This window comes from Urocitellus parryii, chromosome 14 (genome assembly GCF_045843805.1).
Source record: "Urocitellus parryii isolate mUroPar1 chromosome 14, mUroPar1.hap1, whole genome shotgun sequence".
Lineage (NCBI taxonomy): Eukaryota > Metazoa > Chordata > Mammalia > Rodentia > Sciuridae > Urocitellus > Urocitellus parryii.
The window spans coordinates 35666018-35690042 of record NC_135544.1 but is presented as its reverse complement, the minus strand read 5'-3'; the positions used below and the strand labels follow the sequence as shown (position 1 = coordinate 35690042).

General features: G+C 36.2%; 1 protein-coding gene across 1 annotated transcript in view; it reads right to left on the bottom strand.

Moving 5' to 3' along the window:
* The window catches only part of Vegfc (vascular endothelial growth factor C), a 116676-nt gene extending 93015 nt beyond the window's left edge, over positions 1-23661 (bottom strand). Inside the window, exon 1 of the mRNA XM_026415223.2 lies at positions 23053-23661. Within this exon, the coding sequence (XP_026271008.1) occupies positions 23053-23196 (144 nt within the window). The 5' untranslated portion in view covers positions 23197-23661. The remainder of the gene's footprint in view (positions 1-23052) is intronic.
* Between the last annotated feature and the right edge of the window lie 364 nt (positions 23662-24025).

Sequence of the window (24025 nt, the reverse complement as noted above, 5' to 3'; positions counted from 1 at the left end):
ACAGAGTTAAAAGGTGAGTTGTTTATGTTTTGAAGTTAAGAAGGGAGACTTGGATTGAAGATAAAGATTTGGGGATATTTAGAAACGTATCTAGGTTAAATTACTAAAAATAAGTGAGTAGAGATCAAATAAATGAATAAAAAAAGGACAGTGGGCACTGGACACTTCAATATTAAAATGTTTAAGAAGAAGAAAAGTAGCCAAAAATGGAGACTGAGAAAAAGTAACCAGTGAGGTAAAGCAACTGCAGGAAGACAGAGTCACAAGGCAAGATCAACTGTTACATCAAGTGAAAGGATGCAGTACCCATTCTTTAAAATTTTCTCTGTATTGTATTATATTTTGAACTCTTTAAAAACCTTCTGGCTGGGGAGTGACTGCTCCTCCATACACCAGCCAATTCTCAGACATAGCATGGGACTCAGCAGGGAGATGCCTTTGACAAGCAAAACCACCAACACAGAGCCACACCTCCTCCATCTGTCCCTACATCTCAAGAGGCAACTTCCTTTGTCTTATTTTCCCAGGGCCATCAAGCAACCAGATATCAACTATAGAGTTTAGTGCCTGCTGAAATTATTCAAACTAGCCAATCTTAAACTATTTACCATATATTGCCTCACTCAGGCCCCCAGAACTTCTAATAAAGGTTGTAGCCTAAACTCTCTTCACTCCTGTTTTCAAAACCTGGTACTTTCTCCAAGCTATAGAGGGCCAAATGTACCCTTTCAAAACTCATACATTGAAATCTAAACCCCAGTGTGTTGGCATTAAGACATGGAGCCCCTGGCAGATAGCTAGATCATAAGAGTGGAGCCCTTGTGAACGGGGTTAGTGCCCTTATGAGACTGAGGAAGCCTGTTTACCCTTTCTTCCCTTCCACTATGAGAGGACACTGCAAAAGCTGAGTCTATGAGGAACTGGAACCTTGACTGTGGACTTTCCAGACTCCAGAATAGTGAAAAGTCTCTGTTGTTTATGGGTAAGTCTAAGGTAATTTGTTACAACAACCTGAATGGACTAAGACACCATGTGACACACTCCTCTATAGGACCTGGGAGTGTTATAAACTTCATTCTCTTGTGCCTTTCCTGTGTCTCCTCTGTGGACTCACCTGATTGGTCATTACATAAGAGTACACAGAACTAGAGTTCAAAGACTTATATACCATCTTCAGCAACGTGGAGGTCACTGGTGTCTCGAAAAGAGCAATTTGTTTATATTTAATGAATGTTCATTTACAAAGCAGATATTACATTAATAAATGGATGTTTGGATGAACTTTATTCCGTCTGTGGGCCTTCAATCACGAAACCTTATTTAGAACTCTGAAGACAAGGACATGATCCACACTGATGGAGTTAAAAATTTAGGCAGGTCCTGTTTTATTTGCTTTAAATGAACTCTCCTCCAATGTTGTAAGGTATACAGTATTTCCCAGTTTACAGACAGGAATGTCTTATTCAAAGGGGTTAGAGTCTATGTCTTAAGATGTTAAATTCAAATCTAGTTCTGACTCCAAAGTCTATGTAGTTTCAACTACCCTATGCTCTCTAATAATACAGAATGATTAAAGAAGGTACATTTGAATTGTCTGAGAGTCAAATCTGGGCCCCTGGACTCCCTAAACAAAGTTATTTTCTTAATAATCCATACCAAAAAAAAACCCAGAAAAACAAAAAAGAAAGCCAATAAAACATTCTTACAAGGTTTGGAAGAAATCTCTATTAATTAGAAAGAAGTCCTGAGGCAACTTACAAAACACCTGAAAATAATCTTAAAAACAGTAATTTTGGAAAATAAAATTCAACCAGGTTAAAAATTCAAACTTCCCAGTTATAGCTGGATCTGATTCTTCTTTTCCAAATGAACTCAAGATATTTAGAAAAGTTATACTAGCAAAATCCAGGTCAGCTTCTCTCTGCAGCTACCTAATGATTTCAATCAATATTATTGCTTAAAATTAATAAACCATGTCTTTAATTTTTTTTTGATTTTTTAAAATGCTATCTAAAACACACTCAAGCAAGTATGTTTGGCTACTCATAAAGCCTTAAAATTTGGCAAGCTATTTCCAAATGAAGAGTAAATCCTAACATTAACAAAACTGTTATTAAGGAAAGATTTTAAGATATTAGTCACTAGAATGATTTTTCTAAATATATTTGGCTATATGTGAAGTAGCTTTTACAATCTGACATGGTATTTCCAGTGACCGAAATAAGGTATTCCTCTGATAAAACTGAACAGAATAAAGCCTCAATGCAGACTTTCCAGACAGAATAAAAATAGTATCCAATATATTTTCAACTTTGAAATTATCTATTGCTATTAGAGTATGCTCTGCCCACTGTCCCTGAAAAATAACCAAGCTCCTATTTTAGAAACTTACATTCTCCTGAGGTGGTGTAAAGAGACAAGGGTACAGAGTTCAACAAAAATTATGGGCATTCCACGCATCTGTTTCACACTGAGGCTTGTCACACACTCTTCTTGATTCTCGTAGGATGAGCACCTTCTCCACTGCACCCATCAACCACAGAGTAGCCTCCTGACTTGACCTCCGAGGTACTCAGGAAAATAATATAGCCTGTTCTGATCTTTCATCCAAATAAAGGTTCAAATAAGTGATAAACATGCAAAATTTACTTCTCCAAGGGGCATTTACTTAAAATTTAACAGGAATCATCCTTGAAATTTTAAAGAATTCTAACATGGACTCTATGGAAAACATCAACATATGCAACAATTATCCATCAGACACATTAAGAATAATAACAATGTTAAGGACAAATAATCTATAGCAGATGAAATTTTAAAATAAACTGCTCCAGTCCTAGTGATTCAGATGCTGACCTATCGAAATTAACAGAGCAAATATTTAAAGTTCAGATATACTAAGAATAACTATTTTCCGATCTCTTTTAAGTGTCTTTCCATGTCAAACAGCAATTAAATTTTATATACAGTTTACTTAATAAAAAAATTATATAAATATATGTATATGTACATATTTATATATACATAGGATTACAAATTTGAATAAGATCAGTTAAGTAAAATATAAAGGGTAATAAAGAAATAACAGAAAAATAAGTCTGCGGTTTCCATTAACATCATAAGCGAACTAAATATGTTTTTTAATTATTTTATTATTTATATATGATAGTGGAATGCAATACAATTCATATTACACATATAAAGCACAAATTTTTCATATAACTGGTTATATACAAAGTATTTTCACACCAATGTACTTTGGATAATGATGGCCATCACATTCCATATGTTTTTATATTTAGTCCATTTACGATGTTATCTTTCCCTGTTTTCTTTGTTAGTAAAAGTATGAGACACAGGAAGAGGGAAAGGCAGACACACTGTGACACACCTGTAAGGATTTTGGGGTCTCATACAAATGCTGTGGATTTTCCACCTGGGCAAAAGACTCACTGTTCTCTTGGTGAAGATGATGCACTGCACCAGTACCAGGTGTGTCACAGAAGGTATGAAGAAATGTTCATTATCCATTCCCATGGTACCTTAGCCTTTCATCAGGATCATATGCTGTGTCATCTTTCAACCAACATAGTAAAGTCAGGATTACTATATTCTCCATTATCAGAACTGCAAATAACCATCTTCCTCTTTTTGTGCATAGAAGTGTGAAGAATGAGCATTTTGGCTCATGAAAACCTTATTATAGTTTACACATTAAGCAATGGAGAGGAAACCTTAAGAAAGAAATGAAGTAAAACTTGAAACTTTTCTGATTTCTAACTTCACAAAAGAACTATAAAGTAAAATGAAAAGTAATGCTGACATATATCAAAGAAAAAATTTAATGTTATATTTATTCAGTTTAATATAATTTTGGGCTGAAATCTACATTATTGAATACTTTTTAAAAGCAGTAACCTTCCCAAGGTTTTCCCTTTTCTATTATACAGGTACTTTGAACAGTAAAATTAGTGGACAGTCAAAAGTCAACTAGAAGTCATTGTGACACAATGTTAGAAACACCACTAGTTGCCTACATAAAGTCCACTCTGCTTTTGTTCTTTACAGAAAAAAATTCAACTATGGTTTGAAATTATATTTACTTTGTTTCCCAGTTTCTCTTGTACTTAGAGGTGGCCAAACGACAGTTTTGTTCAGTAAGGGGCTTCCTCCACCACCCCGTAACTGGGATTGAACCCTAGGGTGCTTAATCACTGAGCCATACCCCAGTCCTTTTTATTTTTTATTTTAATACAAGGTCTTACTAAATTGCTAAGGACCTTGCTAAGTTGCTGAGGCTGGCTTTGAACTTGTGATGCTCCTCCACAGCTGCTGTGATTACAGGCATGTGCCACCAGGCCCGGCTCAGTAAGGGGTTTCTGAGAAAGATATGCTTTCTTGTTAAGGCACCAAATTCTCCTTTCCTTATTCTTCCTTCTTTGAAATCAGACATGGTGCTCTGGAGGAATCAGCTTTGCTGCAACCATGAAAAGAAAAGAACAAGGAAGAAAATGATCAAGTGAAACACACAGAAGTCCTGGACACTGATGATATAATGCAGTTCCTCTTTGCACCAGCCCTTAACTGCACACTGAGGTCTTTTGGTTATTGTAGAAAAATAAACTTCAATTTGCTTAAACCACTGCAGCTAGATTTTTGTTACATACAAGCCAAATCCCATTTTAATGGATACTCTCAAAATAGTTGGATAAATCACCAGAGGCTGAAATAAAATTCTTTTATGGTTTGGCAATAGCTATTAAAAATAATAATAATAAAATCTTCCTGGCATCAAAGAACAGAAGTATAGAAAAAACTTGGAAAAAGGAGACCAAAGAGAGACAAATAAAAGCAAATCTTTTAAAAGTGTTAAGGTAAATACAAGGGTAAACTATGACAGCACTAACATTAATGAGAAGCAGCAATAATTCTTGTTCTAATTTTATTTGAGTCATTAAGATGAGGTTATGCTTCATATACTTTAATGAATACAATATAAATCTTGATTATTCACTTAAAAATGCTAATCTTCAGGAGTCCAGATCATTCACTTATAAAAACAACTTAATTTCTTTAGAATGTTGAATAAATTGTAAGATAGTATTCTCTTCTTGTGAAGTCAATTTGTTCCCAGCAAATTGTTAGGAAAAATAAAAAATAAAAACAGAATCAAGAATACATATTGTACAGCTGATTTGCACCACACCATTATTTGCAACTCTTAAATAATGTATATTGTAGGACCACTTCATACATATATCAGCATATGATTTTAACAGAATGAAATTGCACACCAAATAAAAGTCCCAATTGATGTCTGAGTTATTAAACTCAGCAATAATTATGAAAATTAACTTTGCTAGTTTTTAAATAGGATAGAAATCAATATGCAATTAATAACCTCAGCAGCTTCGGTGCCAAGTGAGAGAAACACTTCTGCCTGTCACTCAGCAACTGTGTTTAGTTATGCCAATTAGTCAACAGGGGGTGGAGTCTGTTGAATGTTTATTTTTGTGGCAAGCAATTATCTTTGCATATAAATAAAGTGGAGAAACAGGTAAAGCAGAAGAATGCAAAACTAACAATTTAAACTTCAAAAAACTAGAAAATGGAAAAATACAACAACCAAACCTAGAAATGAAAAGGATATCCCTAAATAAACTCAATAAGGGTAAGTACAGTTCATGATCTGGAGTATGTCTTGAAGAAATGCTTCAGGACATGTGCTTTGATGTTACTTCCTGCATGTGACATGTCTTGCTGTTTATCCTCTAAATTGTCAGGTGGGAATAACCTAGAAATCAACTAGTCCACTCTCAGAATAGGACTATCTTTTAGCATAATTTATCAGATTGAAATAACTGTCTGGTCAAAGTACCTTGAACATAGAGAAGAGTCCTGCATAAATATTGCTCACTCTGATATTCTAACAAACTATCAGATGGGAAATAATACAGCACAAGTGACTTAGACATTTATCCTGGAGAGAAGAATCATAAATTCACAGCTCAAAGGTGAAGCAAATAACCTGCAGGGGAAAGGCTTGTCACATATAAAATCTTTAATTATTTCTGATATACTACAGCTTGGCCTGTGGACTCCAGTTCCCAAGTTTTATGACTAAGAAAACAACTAAATGAAAGAAAAATACGTTGAATTTATAGATAAATTATTATTAGGAAAAATAATTTAAACTAATATCATATATCTCTTATCTATTTTTTGATGTTAATCCCCCTCCCACACACACACACACAAAAGTTAACTTGAAACTCTTAAACGTAGAAGAGCTTGTACACATTTAAAATTATTTTGGATGAAGCATTTCTTAAGAATGAGTACTCTGTGTGTCAGCCAATCACATTTTTTAAATCACCTCTAAACATTCCACTGAGTTTTATAATTGCAGTTAAAACAGTTCATGTGACATCTGCAAGCAGTTGTTGACAGATGAGGAGATAAGCCATAAGCTGTGTTTCCAGCTGTTTTAAATTTAAATTAACATTCTTTTCTAATTTTCCATCTTGATGGCTATGATGACAAATCCAGACTTCCAAAGGACTAGAATCCAGCACAGTTTCTGAATAGTCCAGGTGTTTATTCATTAACTCGAATGAGGCACATAAAACTATTTTCTTCTTTGCACATATTTTCCTGTCAGTTCTGAGATTTCTCATCCAACTTCTCTCTAAATCCTGTAAAAATAGTCTTTCTCTATCCTGTCTAAGTTACCATTTTCCAAACAATTAGAGTTGGTCGGGGTCATCCCCAGGCTATTAACACTTTTAACTATACAATGGGCAAAGGGTATACTCTCACCAACGGACAGAAACTTTTTATTTATTTGAAATATGGCAATTGAGTAAGCCTTTGTAACACATGTATGAAATATAAACATTTAAAAAGAACAATCTAAAAGAATCCATTAGCTAAGCTAAGAATGTTGGATTATAAAGATACAAATTATTTTAACTTTAACAACGTTAAAAGCTAGAAATTATTTTAACTTTAAGAAATTAAGAAAGTCACTCCGTAATCAAGGGCTTGCATTAATAATTATAAATGTCTTGGTCCACATATGGCTGAAAGTAGTTTTTTTAATAAGCAAAAAGAAAACTTTCAAAACTATAAAATACTTTCTACTTTTCAGGGAAGACAATAAGAGAATAGGAAGAAAGGCAGTGGGCCTTGGCAGAAAACCAAAAGTTTTCCATAAATTCCTACTAAATTGTCTCTCATATTTTATTGCCCAGAACTATCCTATGATAATACTAGATTCAAAGGAAGATGGGGAAATTAGTTATTTTAAACTGGGTACCATGACCTCAAGGACAGTTTGGTTCCAACTACATTTAAACTTTCCAATTAACACCTTGACTTACACTAAGAAAATTAATCTGAGCCCACACAGCCAAGGTGTAACACACAACATAAGACGTGTGTTTCTCTGTAAGGAGAAATAGCAAATCATCTGCGCCGCATGGTACTTCACGGCTGTTGCCAAAGCCTGCAGCAGACTCAATTTATAAATAAGGGGGCAAGGAGGAACATGGAAGGACAGAATGTTCTCCCATCCTGACCCCCAGCAGAGTAATTCCTAGCTCTAGAGCTGTCTTCTTTGAAGTGATATATGATGCTATGGCCCAAAACTAGTGGCAAAAATAGAAATTTATTACTATGCACCCAAGTTTTAGGTTTGTTTGCTTTTGTGTATATATATATATATATATATATATATATATATATATATATATATATAAATTTGAATGTTAAAGTGTAAAGCCTTACACTCTTATACTTACTCTTACACTTACTATTTATACTTAATGAAGTATTTATCTTTTAATTAATGTTTAAAAATTATGGATAACCTAGTTAATCTTATTTTAATATTTCATAATATAAAATGATACTTATTATTTAGCATAAATGAAGGTGTGTTAACTTCACTGAATTTTTAAAAACACTGCATACCTGGGCTTCCTAATTGGCCATGTAACTAGATTCTGTTTTTTTTTTTTTCCTGAAATCCAACTTCTTACTTCTCGTCTATATTTATATCCCATAAAAAATGAATTATGAAACTTTTAGATACAAAAAACACTTTACATCTTGGGATCTTATAGAATGGTTTTTTTCAGATTTTTTTTTTTGTACTGATGATTTAAGGGTACTTTACCATTTAGCTACATCCTTAGCCCTTTTTGTTTTTTACTTCGAGACAGCTTCTCCTTGATTTGTTTAGGTCTTACTAAATTGCTGAAGCTGGCTTTGAACTTGTGGTCCTCCTACTTCAGCCTCCCTAGTTGCTGGGAGCACAGGCATGTGCCTGGCTCAGATTTTATTTAATACCTAAACAATGACACATGGTGAGCAATGACTACTTACTCAAAAAATTAACAATGTTATACAGTGACAAATATAAAAGTGACTTTATAGTCAAAAATGTGCCTAAAATCCTGGTTCTTCAGCTTATTTTACACTAAGTTAATAGAAGTTAATATCAAATTCTAAAATAATTCTTAAAAATCTAAGAATTTGATATCTTTTCTGTGTATAGCTCAAGATGAAATAGTTTTCTATTTTTCCTCAATTAGAGTCACCAAAATGTTGAACTTTAATCAGAATAAAATGTAAATGTAAAGAAAAATGAATGTGCTAAGAGTTACAAACAATTTCTACTTTTATTTGCTCACAATTCTAATTAAAAGCAAGAAAGACAATGCCCAAAGTGAAGAAAATACATTTAGGATAAATGAAGTAAATAGAATGCTCTTCTAGAAAAAAAAAAAAGTATTCCTTAACATGACCTAATTTCTTTTCTCCAGTAATCCAGAGCCAGAAATTCCAAATTACTTAGAACTACTACTTGTATTATAATCAAATGTTGAATCAAGTAGAAATTATTTAATTAAAAAATGTTAACTAAATTATTTGAGAGTAAGTCACTTTGCTGAACAACTACAAAGGCTTAGAAGCATAACAATCCTTATTTATCTCTTAATTACCAGTTTCATTGAATACAAGTCAAGTTTTGATAACTAAACATGACCCAGATGTATTATCACATGTTTCAACCCCCTGCTGCTAAACATTTGCTCTGATCTAAAACACCCTCTGATCTGCACGCACAAGAACTAATCCCTCTTAATTTCTGTCTTCATAAACTCTAAATACCCCTAAAAATTTCTGATTATTTGCAATATACACCATATATTTAATGTATACTTCTGTATTTATAGATACAGTATGTACTAGATTCTTCCAGTCATAAAACCAAAAAAAAGTTCATTAAAATTAAAGCCATCCTAATAGAAAAGTATCATCTATGAACCAAAATAGTAGGAAGAAACATACTTAGAGATGAAAAGACAACAGAGTCTGTGTAGTCTGATTTTCCCAAAGAATCAAATTTCATATTTAAATTGAAGAGAATGCAGCTAAATAAAAGTTTTAATGTACTTAGTGTGATGACACGTATATATTATAACATAAGGTGGCATCAACAATTAGTTAATTCCTGGCAGTGATGGGTATAGTTATTTTATAATTAGTAAAAGTAGTTTGAAGACTACTAAAATAGTGCACTAGAGTAAAAGATGATATAAAAAGGAATAAAAGAATATGTAATTTATAAAAAGATTACATACCATGCGGTGTGGTTTAGAAAAGGAAGACTACCATATCTAATCAGCATCCAGAGCACATCATCCCCTGAGATGCTTTGCTCAGAGGTGCAAAGATATGCTCTAAATTAGGTGCCTTTTTAACTTTCAAGAGAGACCATTATCCTAGAATTTGTACATATTACTCCTCCTACACTTGGAAATGTCAGTAGGAAAAAGCAAAGATTAGGGAAAAAATCATGGATTTAATGAACTAAAATGAAAAATATCTTAGGCTTAGAAAACCGGAAACTGTTCTGGAGAAGATTGAACTTAAATATGGAAAGGAAACAATATTCCAATGTCCTCCTGGACAACATGCAGCTTCAGAGAGATGTGTGTCATTAAGATGGAATGAGACCCATAGTCACGCATATTAAAATCCATGTTTAAGATATTTTAGTGATGTTTTATTAAAAAAAATGAAAGGTTTTAAACATAAATGTCTTTCACTTGAACTCATTATAGTTCAGAGTAGGCAAATGACTGTTTGGTATTTTACAAAAGTATCTATCAAAACTCACATCTATCTCATTCATCAAACAAGTATTTAATACTTACCTGTGATACCCAGTCTACATAGTACAAGGCATACTTCACCTCAATATCAGAAATTTAATTTTAACATAGAAATATCTTAATTTATAGAATATCACTTCAATTTTCAATCCAAATTTGTTATAACTATATATTTATATTAAATTTATGTCCTAGGTTTAAAACTATAAAGAACCTCACTGTCAAACAATATATGGCACCAAAGTGTAATCATCATTTTAAAGTTTTTAATTTTTTCAAGTTTTTTTTTTTTTTTTAACTTTTGGCAGTACTGAGGATTGAATGTAGGACCTCACACTTGAGAGGCAAGCATGCTACCACCAATATGCATCACCACATTTAAATCTTATATTGAAGCAGAGTCCAGCTAACTTGCTTAGGTGGGCCTACACTTGTGAGCTTCTTGCCTCAACCTCCCCAGTAGTTAAATATTTTATCTTTAATTCACTGTTATATGTCACCATGTGTTACATTATAGTACTATAATAACCGCACTGTGCTCCTTTGGATGTGACACAAAGGTGCGTTTTCTAAAGTAAAATTGATTTGGTTTTCAGCAGAGTAGTCCTCACAGCTACCAACATTATGGAAGAAAACAAAATCTTGTATTAAAATCTATGACATCATTATTTGCTTAATCTGTATATCTAAAGCAGTTTCAAATTACTCAATGTGAAGTGTTATGGTCATGACTCACAAATAATTTTTGGCCTTGATAAAATTCTAATTTAACATGGATGAACACCAAAATTAAAAGAAAGAGAAAAGACTCAAGGAGAACAAACAGTGAATCACTATCATCTCAAATGTAAAATTTGGCTCTGAGACAAATGGATTAGTTTATTTTGGGGGGAAATCATAAATGTCATGACCTCTAAGCAAACATGAATCTAAATAAGTGTTCCATTTTTTTCAGAACATAAACTTGGAAGAGGACTTTAAAAAGGATAAAGTAACTAAATACCCACAACAGACACAAACAAAGAGAAAGAATTAAAAATATTCCATGTAGGCAATGATACTGTAGTGAAGTAAACCACAGTGGTTTTAAACAGCCCCACATCTGGTATTTGATATTAACTGGCTACTTCCAAGTAACTTAGAGTGAGCGGAAATAGCAATGCCTCTTACAGATTATAGGAATTCAATTATAGGATCCATGGCAGCTGAGTGGTCACTCCAGTTAAAAGAAAATCAAGCCCATCATCTTTAAGATTTCAATCTAATCAATTGGCCAGATTCATTCACTCTTTGTATGTGAGGTGAGGAACTCAGGGTGGGGGGAATAGAGCTGAACTAAGCATAAACAAAAGAGAAAGGGAAGGAAGGATTTTCTTGATGAAAGTTTACAAGGCCATTACCAACACATCTTTTTTTTTTTTTTTTTTTTAAGAAAGAGTGAGAGAGAGAGAGAGAATTTTAATATTTATTTTTTAGTTTTCGGTGGACACAACATCTTTGTTGGTATGTGGTGCTGAGGATGGAACCTGGGCCGCACGCAGGCCAGGGGAGCGCGCTTCTGCTTGAGCCACATCCCCAGCCCCCAACACATCTTTTTTGAGTAATGTAATTGTTACCCATTTCAGAAAAGGCGCTAAACCTCTGAGAAAGCAGATAATAGTAAGCTCCCCAGGCCCCTAGTCAGTTCCCAGGAGGGAAAAGCATGTTGATCTGAGTAGTACACTCATACATGTTTGTTGGTTTGTTTTCTTTCCCCCATAAATTGTTCATCCTTTTCCAGTATCTTAGCAAGTTGGAACCAAACATATCGATTTCATGAATATTCCTTCTATGTACAAGATAGTATTAAATGAAAATGTTACTTTAATCTTGTTTCCAACCACCCCCCTCCCCCACCAAAGCACAGCATATTTATTAAAAAACGAATATTACTGTGAAACAAATTACTTGTGTGAAAATGGAATATTACTGTGAAAAAAATTACTTCACATAAAAAATTAAATCTGAATACTCTATAACTAGGGAAATGTAGTACCACTTCAATATAGAGTTTCATTTTTGTAATTATATATAGTTCTAATCTTGAAATAAAACTATGAATTTTACTTTAAAAAAAAAAGATGATACCAGGATCTGCATGCCCATGTATATGGATACTGCAGGATTATCTAAATGTTTATTCATGCACATATTGCCTGAGTGTCAGTCCTTTGTTGCAGATTTAGCGAGAAAAAAAAATTCTCTGTTTAGAAATATGGTCAAAAGTTCCTAAAATACTCCAACTAACATCTGTACTGGAATTTAAGGAAGTGAACACTTTCAAGATGTTATTCAATAAAAAAATAAGTTATTCAAGAGCTGGGAATGTTGTACATCACTTATTTTTAATTCCCTTTTCCTGTACACTCATATCCCTCCAGTGCCCAGCACCATAAAGTGCTGAAGACACAGAGACCAAGAAGTTCACAGCACTGACTGGCAAAATGACAAAACGGAACCATCAAACAAAACCAACCACAGTAAATTAGAGAACCCAAGTAAACCAGATTTGCCCTCCAAGAAAGCATCTACTCCATGATTCACCTCCACATGTATTTTGCTAGGTGCCATGTAGAATAAGAGTACCAAAAGGGCAATACAATCACATTTTTCCAGACAAATTCACAAAAGTTGAACTCTTACATATAACTTTCTACCATTAAATGTTCTTTTTATTTTCTTCAGTGCAAGAATATTTGTAATGTTTTAAGTATTCTGCAATGCTTTCATTGAAGACTTAGAATGCACATGTTTCTGTGGACAAGACTTGAAATGTTTACAGAAGCAACATTAGCATGTCTCATTAATAGACATTTTAAACCTGAAAAGTGCTTAAGCTTTGAATGTATTCAGGATGAGTTCACATGAAATTATCTGGCATTATAAAAATGCTCTGTGTAATAAGCAAATGACTTAAGTATGAACACTTTAGGTGATTAAGTGATGCCCATGATACAATATTGCTTTGTTTGGTGTTCTACAGCCAGAGTTGTCACAGAAAAGAAAAATCCAGGTACTCAGCACAGGTAAAATCATATAATAAACAACTGTAATATGTATGTAGCCTCCATACACTGAATGATTAAACGTGCAATATTTCTTCCAGCTGCCTTAAAATCAAACATCAATACTACATCCTCTTATTTTAGAAATTATCAATAAGCTTATATTAAAAATATGCAACAAGTTACTTTTGCAAAGTATTAGAAATTCAACTACTACATGCTGATTTTTTTTCTAATCGTGAATCCTATCTACGTAACAAAAATTTTATAGAAAGATACATATGCACCACCATAAATATAACCTTAGGAAGTAAGCACCAAAGAAGCACAAAGAAGCTAAATAATTTGTGTGCAGTCACATAGGTAGTAAGCGCAGGTGTAAACATACATACCTAGATTGTGAATACAGAAAGTATTTCAGAGTCTGTGCTCTCAACCACTACACTGCATCTCTATCTCAACATTTATGTCACTGAAGCAAGCAACAGTTAGATAATTGAAACAAGCAAAAAATACTGACAGTTCTTCACAGCATTGTCATAGGAAGTGCAAAGCAAAGTACATAGAATCTGCACTCAGGAAAAGGCTAGTTTTGACTACAGCCTTAACCACTCATGACTAAACACATGCTTTACTACTGCAGGAAAGGAAGTGGTAATTTCGGAACCAAGCCTGAAGGTAAAAGTCATTACAAAATAAACACATAAAAACCTCTACAACTATACAAGTCACAAAACACACCTTTCTTATCAATCCCAAAATATTCATTTCCTATCTACCTACCCAAACAAGGCAAGTGTTGAAAGCTGACCTTATAGAAAAGTATGCTTTTTTTTTTTTGGGGGGGGGGGTGGCAGTCAGTATCAGAGATTGAACTCAGGGGCACTCAATCACTATGCCACAACCCCAGCCCTATTTTGTATTTTATTTAGAGACAGGGTCTCACTGAGTTGTTTAGTATCTCATGGTTGCTGAGGCTGGCTTTGGACTCAGGATCCTTCTGGCTCAGCCTCCTGAGCTGCTGGGATTACAGGCGTGTACCACTGCACCTGGCTGAGAAATATGCTTTTTAAATGCTTCAATACCACTACTTGTACAAGGTTGCTCATCTGTATATTTCCTTTACCAATTATGTATTTTTTTCGACTAGATGTCTTGAGTTTAAGTAATTTTTTTTCTATGTTAAAAATCAGTTATAACAAGAGCTACAAAGTATTTATACTATTTATTTTGTTTATTCTCTACCCTGTCTTTCTAATCTTACTGTTAACAGGAATATTTTGTTTGGTTTGGACATGAGGTGTCCCCCAAAAGTTCCTGTTAATGAAGGAATGTTTGGAGATGAAAAGATTGAGTTATGAGAGCTGTAACCTAATCACTCCATCCTGCTTAGAATGAACTGGCTGGTAACTAAAGGCAAGTGGGGCATGCCCAGGGGAGGTAGGTCACTAGAGGCATGCTCTTGAAGGGTACATCTTCCCTGTGGCCCTTTCTCCCCTCTGTCTCTGTCTCCCCTCTTCCTCACTGGGTCATGAGCTGAGTGCTTTCCTCCACTGGGCCCTTGCACCATGATATTCTGTCTTACCTCAAGCCCAGAGCAATAGTCAGCCATCGGTGGATGTGACCTCTGAAACTATAAGCCCCCAATAAACTTTTCCTCCTCCAAGGTGTTTTTGTTGGATATTTTGATCATATCAACACAAAAGCTGACTAAACAACATTTAAGCAAAATTTTCAAAGAAGGAATTTCTAAGACACTTTTAGATTATCTCTTTTTTTGATAAAATTGCCAGCTGACCTGCACCTACATGTGGTTAAGATAGTCTCGAAAAATTATAAACTAAATTATAAATTATAAACTCTAAGTCTCATACACTTCAGAATTTTCTTTAAGGTTTTGTTTCAATGAATTGTCAAAAAATACTTAGCCATGAAAGACACAATTCGTAACCCATGGTTGCCAGTTTAAACAATTCTTAAGAGGTGAAGTGTGTGTGTGTGTGTGTGTGTGTGTGTGTGTGTGTGTGTATCTAAGCATGACCACTGTTTACACTGCTTACTCTGTTTGGAATGCAAATCATGATAGCAAAGTTGTCTGTTATTAATATGTTTTATAAATGTATCCAGATCACACAGTAATGGGTGTTTACATAAGTCAAAAGTAATCACCACTGTAATCATCAGAAATCAGAGGCATACAGAGGAGTTCAAATACCACACATGGGTGGTCATGGAATGAGAAAGATCGTCACTGCTAAACTCACGAAAGCCAGAGTTAAAATGGCTTCTAGTTGATTTCTTTAGACACTTTTGAGCAAATTAGCCTTCTTATATCCCACTTTCAGAGTCGCATTCAGGAATCTGTGGTGGCTCTTATTGCTTGCGCGTCTCACATTCCATAATGCCCTCTTTTTCCCTTCAAGCTCTTGACTCTTCAGTGAAAGAGACCCTTCCCAGTTCCCAAACACCCCTGACCATTGCTACTTTCATACTTTGTGGTCACTCTTCAATATCCAAAATATTCCCCCTCCCAATTTCTGTAATCAGCATCTACTCTTTTTTTTTTTTTTCATTTAATCTCATATCATCTCAATTCTACCAGGCCTGCCCAAGCAACAACCAGAAGCCTACCCTACAATTGGTGATAACTCATGAAACTCTCTCACAAAAATAGTTTATATTGCCTGTATTTATAGTTCAATTCATTTCTGTGCTGGGAATTGAACTCCGGGCCTTGTGCATTCTAGGCAACCACTCTACCAACAGAGCTCTATCCCCAGTTCCCATTTCTGGTATTTTTAATGAGTAAATTTGGTGTTTCTCAAAAATGATTATAAACTTGCTATTGACATGAATCAATCACTCCACATTTTTTTTACATTACTCATCACATTATAATCTCCTGCTTTGAATTGAAGCTGCCATTGACGAGAATTAATTATAGTGCCCCTGAATTAAAGGAGACTTACATATGAGAATATGGATTTGTAAGCACATAAACAAGGTACTAATGGGTAAAGTTTAAGTGTTAGGAGCATCTATAGCACTTCCTTCATGAGGTCTTCAATTTCCTTTCCCTGCCCCTTCCAGCCAGTCCCTAAGGAAGGCTTCTAAAAACAACAGGCCTACAATCCACTCCCTAACCCTAAACCCTTGGAGGACATCAATATCAGATGCCAGGATTTTTTAAGAAACACAGTGTATATGCATTTAATATTCTACATCCTCCAACCAGCAGGATCTATAGCAGCTTCTCATGAATAAATATGCTGCTATTTCTTCAAAAAAGTTTAGAAATATTTAAACTTATAGGATAAATAAAGACAGTAAATAGTAGTTTGTCAATTCAGGATAGTGTTAAAGTATCAAATTTATGGGAATGAGCTTTTGGATTTCACAATTACAAAAAAAAAAAAAAAAAAAGAACACTTGAAAGCCCCAAGGATAAGATCAGTATAAAGAAATAGTAGGAATCCATTAGCGAAAGATATTTTAAGATACCTACTTGATTTATTCTATTATGGATGCCCAATAAAGCAAATCAACACAATCTCTGCTCTCTTAAATTATAAACTCTGAAAAAAATAAATAGATTAGGGATAGGAAGCACCCAAACAATTTACACAAGTAAATTTCAGAAGAAACAATTACACAGACATACTTGAAATAGTGATACTAAAATTTAGAATTACATTATATATCAAACTCCTTAGCATTCTTTTTTGTGCAAAATTCTCAGGGTTTTTTTTTTTTTCTTACTTGAAAAAAATCCATGATATCTGAGTGTGAATTTACAAATGTGTACTTACCAATATGTATACTTAACAAATGGTAGGCCAATGTAGTGTCTACAGTATGCATGTCTGCCAGGAAATATTGTAACTGGCAAAAGATGAAACAGTATATGTTCAGAAGTTTGCAGAGGTATAATGGTTCTTCCAACTAAAGTTTGTTCTTTCCAAATCTACTTATTTGTGAAAGGTCATTTGGCATAGGTAAAATTACAGTCTTTCACTGAGGTTACATTAGCACAACTTAGAAAAACTGCTTAATAACTGTCAGGAATTCACATTAGGCTCTTAGCTAAGTAGTTATTCTTTCAATACTTCCATAAATTAGGTCATTCATGATCTATCTTTAGTCAAAGGGGTAGCATGTCTGGAAGAAAGTTCACGTTCATTGTAGTTTGTTCCATTATAGGGAATCTGGACCTAAGCAGTTTTCACAGGGCAGCCATAAATGTAGAGTGATACATTCTCTCTGCCTTCTTGCACATTACTGCCACGTGCAGGGGGGAGAGGCGCAATGATGCTGAAAGGAGAACAGATCATATGTCTTTCACCAACCCAAAAGACCCAAACCCATCGCCACATTTCTCCAAGGTGTTCTCTAAATGTTGCAAAAGTATTTTTCAAAGAAAAAAAAAAAAACTATTCTTGATCTTTGTTAAGTCATCTGAGTCTTAGATCCATCATTCTTAATAACACATAAGGTATATCTCATGGAGGTGTAATAAAAAACAAAATATAATTAAGTTATAAGGCCCTAGCAAGGTGCATGGAACAGGCAAGTACTTAGGATGTCACAGCTCATTATTTAAATTCTGACTCTTAATATACAGAGGAATGGATGGCACCTGGAGGATAATCTGAACCTTCATGGAAGAAGCCTGGAGGTGCTGAAGGCAAGAGTAGTGCTGGGAGTACAAGAGGCCCTCCATTCCTCTTCTCACACCAGCAACTGTGTCCCCAAGTTAAGAGCTGAGATAAGCTTCCAGGCTGGCTCATGGTGAAAACAAGGAAGCCAAAAGCTCCTTCTTAAGAACCTCAAATCCTCTACTCTGCACTCTTCTGAAATCAATTTAGAAGGACAAGAATAGCCACCCAGTGCTCTTAAGGATATTCGACTGAGGTCGATAACTAACTGCTTCCTGAAGCAGTTTTGATATTAACTCATGAAAAAAAAAAATGGTTACCAGTTCAGGAGAAGAAATACAACAAAGTGGAAACTAACATGAAAGAACGGAGCTTTTTATGTCCATATTCGTATATGACCAGCATCACTCAGACTGATGTCAGAAATCTAAGAGAGGAGATTGACAAAAACAGTTAATCGTGCACTCTGAGGAAAATTATAAACACAGCCGTTATAGGCCAGCTATTAAAGAATCAGAAACTCTGGATAAAGGGACATGAATCCAATTCTTCCATGATATAATCATTTGCCCTACTCTGAGAGGGGCTCATAGAAAGTCAAATTCTGAGCCTGTAACATAAATTGTTGTCCGGTGAAGCAAAAAGAGTTTAAAGGTTTCCTTAATCAAGAGTTTCATGTTTCCTTAATCTTGAACCTCCTTTCTAAAGACTGATTGTGGGGGGAGAGAGATTCCTACCGAGAAGTATGAGCACTGCAAGACAGAGCTCAGAGAAGCCTCCTAGTAAATGACTAAAAATTACACTTTTGTGGAATTCTACTTAGATAAAATTTACCTCTTAGTCTGGCACCCTGACTCACACCTGTAATCCCAGTGGCTCTGGAGGCAGAGACAGGAGAATCACAAGTTCAAAGCTGGCCTCTGCAATTTCGAGGCACTAAGTAACTCAGTGAGATATTGTCTCCAAATAAAATACAAAATAGGGCTAGGGATGTGGCTCAGTGATCGAGTGCCCTTGAGTTCGATCATCAGTACCAAAAATAAAAAATAAAATTTACCTCCTCATCTTTAATGAAGGGTAACAGGATAGGCATAATCTTAATTTTCCCATAGGAATTGTCCTTAACACCTGTTAAATGCCCATATATTTTAAGTATATCATGCAGTTCACATCCTGTTGACCCTAGTCAGTTATTTCCCTTCAATAGAATGTAAATTCATAAAGTTTACTTTGTTTCTGCAAAGATGTCCTATTGTCTACTAAATACATTTTTTTTAACGGAAGAATGCTGTCATCATCAAATATCCATCCATGAATACTAGTCTCTTCTCTGAAATACCCTAATCCTACAAGTAGAACCAATATGTTCCTATGATTCAAACATTGAGACCAGGGTGAATTCCCCCCTTCCCTTAACTCTCACATTGATCAGTCACCAGATCTATGGATTCTTTGTTGTTAGAAGCTTCTTAATCTGTTCCCTCTGCCAACACTCAGACTCTTCATCACTTCCTATCTAGATTATTTCTGTTGCTTCTTAAATGGATCATCTCCCCAGTAAAAGTCCTAATGACCTCTAATCAACCCCAGGAATAATTTCAATAGTCTTCTTACTATGTTATTCAGTTGCCTGGGTCATGAATAACCCTCTCTGATCCATAGCATGAAGTTTAGACTGCTTAAACTGGCTCAGGCTATAAACAGTAATGATCCTAATTATCTCTTAACTTATTCTTACTGAGGAGTCTTCACTGTTACCCTATACAATCCTCCAGTCAAAGTGTCCTTCTTGTATTCTCATTTTCTCATCCCATTCAAGAGATCAAATAGACTTCTGGTTTTGATGAACTGTCTGCTGGAAATTCACATCCAAGTTACAACTCAAGCTCTGTTCTCAGGTCAAGGTTCCCAGATAATCCAGACCACCATGATGAGTCTCTCATCCATACTTGAGAACACAGACAATGCTTTAGTGCCAATTCCCTCACAAAAGGGCAATGTATCTCATAGTATTTTTGTTCATAGATCTTTATTTTTTTAACCTGAGTTATTAACTCCTCAAAGAGAGGAAAAATGGCATATGTCTTTTACTATGCCCCATGGCTGACAGATTATTCTTCAGACTCAACAATTATATAAGGAAGATGATATAAACGCCGAAATTAGTCATTGAGACACATTATAGGTAAGTGCAGATAATACTTTCATTGTGAATGAGAATGACTGAGGATACTATTTTAAATGTGTTTTCCTAGTTCCAAGCCAAGAGTTACAGTTGGTATAAGGTTAAGGAGAGAAAGAAGAAAAAAAAAACCCTTAGGGAATTCTGATGTAGTTGGCACACAGACACTATTTTGAGAAATGCTGCTCCTGATCTAGATATCTAGATCCCACTATAATCCACTATATTTATGGAGTAAAAGTTTCATAAATATACTTCATATGAAGTAATTCTTCCCTTTTTTTCTTTTCCTTCTTGGTCATAAACCAACTTCTTCCTTAAAATCAAACTCAACTCCTACCACCCAGAGTGAACTCTATCTAAACTCTTGTTGTAAATCACTAGATTTAGAGATTTAATGTGCTTTCTAGGTTTTGCAGTTTTGTTAGTTGGATAACAATTTAGATACTTCTTCTTTTCACACTTTATATTCAGTTAATTTCACTTTTAACCAACATACTATTCTGACATTGATAGTTTGTACAAACATCCTTCAGAGAAACATTTTAGAACTTTTCATGAAATCATACAACACCAATAATTAGAAATGGGAACCTACTAAATGCAAATATAAGTCAAGAAAAAAGATCTTGATTCCTTTTCTAATTTCACTACCAATATTTTGCATGGCTTTTCAGACCACACAAAGGATTGGATAGCTAGCTTTGGTTCATAGTTTGTGAGTAGCTTCATATTAGTTATATATTTTTTAAATTACTATGTTAAGTGATAATTACCAAAAATTTCCATCTATTGGGATTAGGTATATAAGGCATCTTTTATTTACATTCTGAAATATCATGCTGGATTTTACTGTTCATAGAAAATTAACAGTTGGTCCCTCCCTGGTTCTTGCACGCCTTCATCTAAATGAGGTGCTTACATAGACAGACCACTAGGGAGAGACAGGGAGTCTTTGGATCAGTTGCATCCAAGTTTCACAGCAAGGATAGAACAGTTTTACTGAAGTCATTAATGACATATATCCTGTCAAGGCTATTTTCACCACTGGGGAAAAGTTTAGTGCAGCAATATATACTGCTGTGTAAAACTCAAGAGATTTAAAATAATGTTTTATCGTATGAGGAAAGAATTCACATCACATACAGAATATCAATCCATATTCCCCGTACAGAACAGAAAAGATGATTAAAAATGAAAAGCCACATTTACCAACAAAAATGCAGAAAGTTTCAGAGAAGGGAAATTTTATTACTTCACCACCAATTGAAAATTAAAATAAATTAACTATTTTACCCTCCAATCCCATACCAAAACATAACATCCCTCCTCCCTCCATCCTCACCCACTTATACAGAACATTCATTCATCACTGACCCAGAGTTAGCAAATCTCATCTAGGTTATTGTCTTATCCGGAAGTGCTTCTCATTTTACTTAAAGTATCACACTTTCTTATTGTAAATCGAAGTTACCATAGGCAATGGAGAGGTGTTGTCTTACTAAGTTATACTTAAATTAGTTTGAGTTTTCAGACACAGAAAGTGAACAGATGTGGCAAATTCAAGGACTCAAATTACAGATGGCATTACTGGGTCCAATGCTACATTTTTGTGGTATTTAAAAACAGAAGGACATTTTCATTACTCTAGCTATAGTGATGCATTTGTGTTGAATTGTAATGCACATAATGTACACTGTTTTGCAACTTAATGTATATAAATAAGTGCAGATAATACATTGTGAATGAAACTGAAAATTTCATTTTTTGTTGACTTTAATTATCAAACTACAAATTCTGATATATTTTAATTTTTCCCAAAATTTAAAATGCAAAAGGAGTTAATTTTAAACCTTAGTCTTCTTAGTCTTAAAGTGCATCTCAAAATATAACTGGGAAGACAACTTAACTTCTACACATTCAGTATATGTTCATGAATAAAGTCACTTGAAAGTTGAGAGCAACATATATCACTGGCACTTCTCATTTGCCATCAGTTGAAATAAACCACTGCAGTGTAGTTTCAGCCAGAGGCACTGCAAGTGTTTGAAGTAAGATATCTCATAGTATGTTGAGTATAAAATTTCAGGAGTTCAAGAACTCTATAAAACATACTCCACTGTTATGAACTTTTTAGGTTAAAAACATACTCTTTAGAAAAGCCCAGTAAGAACAGACACAAACACCATAATGCCGTTTTTTGAAAATTAGAATGCCTTAAAAAGCATCTTAGCAACACTTTTAGGCAAAATATAAACTTCTCTAACTTAAAAGCAAAATAAATAAAATAACTCAAACAAGAAAAAGACAACTTAATTTTAATATTTCATGACCAGATTTTCGGAAAGAAGAATTTATAAAGTTGGAATTAAAAAAAAAAAAAAAAAGCTTTGTTTGATTCTGATCTAAATGAGCCTAACCTCCGGTTACATTCCAAGTTTGACCAACTTCAAGTGAACTTTTAAGTCTCAAGCCCTCAAGCCCAGTTCCTAAATTCCCTTACACTTTTTCCAAAATAGCGCAAGGCGCCGGCTGGGTGCTCCACATACTATGAACACTCCAGGAAAATCAGACTCGCTCGACTGGTCATCCTTACCCCAGAAGCTGTTTGGAGTCCCACAGATCAGCCAGGGAAAGAAAGAGCATTTCTCGAATTAAATGCTCTCCTGAGCCACTCCAACTGGCAGGGTTCCAGATGCCCTTGTTGTGCCAGCGGAGACCACTTTGAAACAGACTCCGATCTCTATTACTAGACACCTCTCCTGGGCCTCCGCTTCTGTAAATTGCTTTCCTTTCCAGTAACAACTTCCTATTTAAAAAAGAAAAACTTTTCTCCAAGGAAGCGTGCACTGGGCTCAGTAACTTTAGACTCCACGAAGCTAAAGGGGTACACACTTAGCTCTTGTGCGCAGGTTCTTAGCAAACTGAGCCGGCAGCTGGACTTGGGCCCCGGTCCGGCCCCAGACAGGCACCCTCGGCGCTCTTACCTTGACCTCGCCCCCGTCCGGCTCCGCGTCGGAGAAGCCGAGGCCGGACTCGAAGGCGGCGGCGGCGGGTGCCTCGCGCGGACCCGGGAGCAGCGCAGCGGCGAGCAGGGAACACGCCAGAGAGAAGAAGCCCAGCAAGTGCATGGTGGAAGGACCGGTCCGCTAGCGGGGCCAGGGGTGGGGGCGCGGGCGCCCCAGCGATGCAGAAGTCCTCTCCTCGTCCCCTTTCCCCCCCGATTTCCTCTCCGTGACCCCCCGCTGGGCGAGCCGGAGGCGGCGGGAGCGAGTCCGGGGCTCTGGGTTCCCAACTTTGCAAGTCGCTCTCCCAGCCAGTGCCGGGGAAAGGCGACGGTGTCAGGTAAAAGCCTCACAGGAAACCGGACATCCGAGCTCCCCTCATTCGGAGCCGGCGAGGTGAAGCGAGGGCGAGGGAGGACAGCTCCTCCGTTCGCGTTTTTGTTTTTGCCTTTTGGGAAGAGGAGGGGAAAGCCCAAACACCCCGCGATGTTCTACTCCTCCAGAGCCACCAGAGCCTCCGTCCCCCTCCTCCCTCCCCTTCCCCGAAGTGAAGCGAGCCGGGCACCCGGAGCGGCGCGAGGGGTGGCGGTGGCGGTGGCGGTGCGGGTGGCGCGAGCAGGGCGGCGGGGCGCCCGGCGGCGGCAGCGGCGAGGCCCGGGAGCACCGCGGCGCACGAGCCTCCAGTGCGCGCGGGGCTGAGCGGCGGCGGCGGCGGCGGCGGGCGCAGGGGCAGGGCATGACTGATGCGCCCTCTGCCTGCGCTTATGTGAGAGAAAGCGGCCGAGGGAGGGAGCGTGCCGAGCCCGGGCTGCCCTCCCCTCTCACTTTCCCTCGGAAGCTCTCTCCCAGCGGCTCCCCACTTCCCTCGCCTCCGCCCCGGCGGCCCCACCTCCTTCCCGCTCCCCAGCTTTTCTTCCCCTCCCCTTCCCTCCCTGGAGTGGGCGGCTGGAGGTGC